The sequence below is a fragment of the Pseudophryne corroboree genome, chromosome 6, assembly GCF_028390025.1.
Source record: "Pseudophryne corroboree isolate aPseCor3 chromosome 6, aPseCor3.hap2, whole genome shotgun sequence".
NCBI classification, from domain to species: domain Eukaryota; kingdom Metazoa; phylum Chordata; class Amphibia; order Anura; family Myobatrachidae; genus Pseudophryne; species Pseudophryne corroboree.
The window spans coordinates 589,451,933-589,455,824 of NC_086449.1; the positions used below are offsets into that span (position 1 = coordinate 589,451,933).

Below are 3,892 nucleotides of genomic sequence, written 5' to 3' on the forward strand. Positions count from 1 at the left end.
AAAAATATAATCAGCATTGCAATTGAGCAGATCTATGCAGTGTGCAGCCACACATCCAATACCTACCAGCCACACACTACATAGATCTGCTCAGCTGCAATGCTGATTATTTTTTCACAAAGTACAAGGTAAGCTTTAAATAGTTAGAATTCTCTAGCTTAGAATTATCTACCTTTCTATGCAAGGGCAGATAGCTCAATGAATAGATTGTCTGACTACAATGTCACAGGCAATGGGCTTGAATCCTGGGTACCTCAGCATCTTGAAATGTAATAAAGGACAGTGTTGTATAGGTATTAGTGACAGAAGGGGCTAGGGTAGGAGACAGTCGCGGTCAGGAGATGCTGTGCTTCAAAAAGGCGGGAAGCTGCAAGGGAAGTAATTAAAATAGATAATTGCCAAGTGCAGCCAACAGAGTCTCCTACGCTGCTGCGCTATGTGCGGTGCCCCCTCCGCACACACCTAGTTACGGACCTGGTCACAAGTAAAACCCAGCAGGAGTTAATTAGTTCTGTAGTTCTGTATCTGCAAAAACAATTTCACACACAGGAAGTAAAATTCAGCAATTACTATTTACCATCCAACTTGCTGTGCAATACACATCCTAACACGCAATTCTGCTTCTGTACTAATTATTTGGATCTGTTAGAGAGATGTACATTTTGGGCCCAAATGTATATGTAGAAATTATTTAGAATTGTTTTTGGATACTAGCTCTCCGGTATGGCCAAAATTACAGCCATTTTAAAGCGGGGGTGGGGTCTTAATTATGCAATTCTACACAAATTGCGCCCTGACACTTTGAGGGAAAAAATATGGTTTCACCCATCGATGGTCATCCCTGCTATTACAGGAAATGACCCGTTGGCCAATCACTGCCTGGGGGCGGGGCTTCATGGGGGCCAGGGACAGAGCTAAGCTCTGTGTCCAGCACCTTGCAAAAATAAAAATTAAAAAATATATTTGTTTATGCTAAGCCATCAATGGGGGAGAACCAACCATCTGGTTCTCTCCCATCGATGGCAAAACCATTCAACATCGGCCTTAAACCATCGATGATTAGGAATCAAAGATGGTCGATGGCCATCCCTAATTGAGCGAGCTGCGGGCCAATCAGGACCCGGGGGCGTGGGCTATGCTCTGTGTCCCGGCACCTAGTTAAAAAAAATAAAAAAAATATTTGGTTATGCCATGCCACCGATGGAGGGAAACCATCTGGTTCTACCCCATCGATGGCAAAAGTATTCTACATTGTATTCTGATTATAAATCATCTATGGTCGATGGCCATCCCTAATGTTTTCTACCTAGGGCCCCATGAGGTCTAAATCCACCGCTGTGCAGCGCATGCCCTGTGTCCCACATGTGCAGAATGGGTACCAAGATAATAGGGGCCGGTGCTGCACCCTGTCTCTTCTTCCCTTCTTTTCTCCACTGCAAGACGCTCACAGACAGCAGTATGTTTGGACCAAAAGCATTATCTCTAGCCTCTATATAAATATCGTTCCTCTGCTTCCCACATTGGAAACTATAGGGACTGCAGGATTTTGCAGGGTGAGACTATAAGTCAGAGAAATCTTTTCTGTTTCCTCAATATGGAGAAATTAAAACTATGGCTTCTCCAGCTAAAATGCTGGAGTGACTGTTCTATGACTGTACGGTGTTGGAGCAGCGGAGTTCATGACAAGAGGAATGAGGGAACCTCTATCACAGATAGTTATGTTCCTGTAATTGGATTGAAGCAGGCATGGGCAGACATAGTTAAAAAATGTTTTTGAAATGGATGGCCAGGCCATTTTAATTGATTTTAATTCCTTTATGGTGATCAACTGAAATCGCCATTTGCCTCACCTCTGGCGACAGAGGTGCCCCGGAGACCAGAGGACTCGAGAGGAGGAAAGCTCTGCTGCTACAGCTGGATGTGCACAGCAGCTCCATTTTTTGATAAGTGTGTACTGTACATTGCAGAGAGAAGGACTGCAGACCCCCTTCTGCGCTCTGATATGTGTTTCGTACCACCCATGTGTGGAGAGAGAGTTTCTGGGTGTCTGAGTGTGCCAGTTGGGGAATTGTACTGGGCCTGGGAGAGATAAGGACTGTCTGCAAATGTCCTGATTCTGGTTGGACAGTCCCAATTTTGGGTAACTGTCTGTGTTTAGACTAGGTACAGTATGACCCACTTCACACAGCACTGTATGTGAAGAGGGAGCTGCGTGCAACAAGCGTTTTATGTGTATTTGACATACATGTTGGCAGAGCATTGCGGTGTTGTTATAGGGATGTTAGTCTACTCAACGGCACTTAACCAGATTGTTGGTTTATTCAGAGAACAGAAGGTAACAGTTTGTTATATACATAAGAGGTTCTGCAGCAGCAGGAACTTACATCAAGGTGACAGGGTGATACAGCAGTTACACAGAGGCTATATCCATACAGCTGCACATCCATGCAGTCAGACTCTCTCAGGAATATCTAAGAAGAAGTGCGCGGTCCCGCCCAGACAGAATCATCAGGCACCTCCTCCCGCATGAGCTAACACTAGGAGTGAAACACTATAGCAGGGAAGCTGACTCTAGAGATGAGATGGAGACAGATCACTGAGTGCTCTACTCTCCAGCAGCCACCCCTTCCTCCCCACTAAGGGCTGTCTCCGGTCACATATATAAACATAACACTTTATCAACTCATTTTTTCAATAAAGTTCTCCTGTTAACGAAAACATATTTATAAAGTATGGTAAGCAAACAGTAAAACAAGTCAACATTTCTCAAATATATTCCAGTCCACATTTTGTCAGGAACATATTCAGCAAGTGTGATGACAGTCCCTTGGTTATCATATCAGCAGCATTGTTCTCGCTTGTTATGTAATCCACATTGACAGATTTATTCTCCACTAACTCACGGATAAAGTGATATCTAATGGCAATGTGTTTGGACCGTCCATAATGCTTGGTGCTGGAAGACAAATCAATTGCACCTTTATTATCACACGTAATGTTGATGGTCTCACTGTGGTAAAGAAGGCTAAGTTCATATAAAGTCTCCTTTATCCATTAAGCTTCTTTTGCAGTTTCTGTAAGTGCCATGTACTCAACCTCAGTGGTGGATAGGGCAACAGTGGGTTGCTTTCTGCTCACCCAGCTGACGGCTGCATCTGCCAAAATGAACAAGTATCCTGTATAGGAACGACGGTCATCCTCATCTGATCCCCAATCGGCATCACAGAAAACTTTTAAACTTGAATCTTCTGATTTTGTAAATCCCAACTTTATTGAACTTGTATATTTCTGGTATCTTAAGATTCTTTTGACTGCAATCCAGTGTTGCCTCCCAGGATTGATTGCAAACTGGCTTGCCGGTTCACTGCATGTGATGTCGGGGCGAGTCTCAGTATTTGCATACATCAAGCTACCAACAGCATTTTGATAAGGAATCTCTCTCATATCCTCTATCTCCTCCTGGCTGGTTGGTGACATAGCCTTTACCATCTTTATGCTTTTGTCAATAGGAGTGCTCACTGGTTTTGCATCAGACATTCCATACTTGCTAAGGATTGCCTCAATGTATGTCTGTTGATCAATTGTAACAGTCCCATCTTTCAGGGTTTGTACAATACTCATGCCTAACATGTGATTTGCAAGGCCTAGATCATTTAGCTTGAATCTTTGTTTCAGCTGATGTTTTACATCAGTAATGTGCTATTCTTGACCTGCTAGCAATAGATCATCTACATATACAAGTATGATGAACAGCTTTTCTTCTATAGTTTTGTGATATAAGCAGTGATCAGTCTCTGACCTAACAAAGTTCATCTCTAGCAGCACAGCATCAAGCTTTACATACCAACAACGACCACTTTAATTTAGGCCGTATAAAGAATTCCATAAGAGG

At 43.2% G+C, this 3,892-nt stretch overlaps 1 protein-coding gene across 1 annotated transcript; it reads right to left on the reverse strand.

The window, feature by feature from the left end:
• Positions 1–3,054: 3,054 nt before the first annotated feature.
• Positions 3,055–3,477, reverse strand: LOC134934627 (uncharacterized). Its single transcript, XM_063930018.1, has one exon. The coding sequence runs from the start codon at positions 3,475–3,477 to the stop codon at positions 3,055–3,057; it is 423 nt and encodes a 140-aa protein (XP_063786088.1).
• Positions 3,478–3,892: the final 415 nt, after the last annotated feature.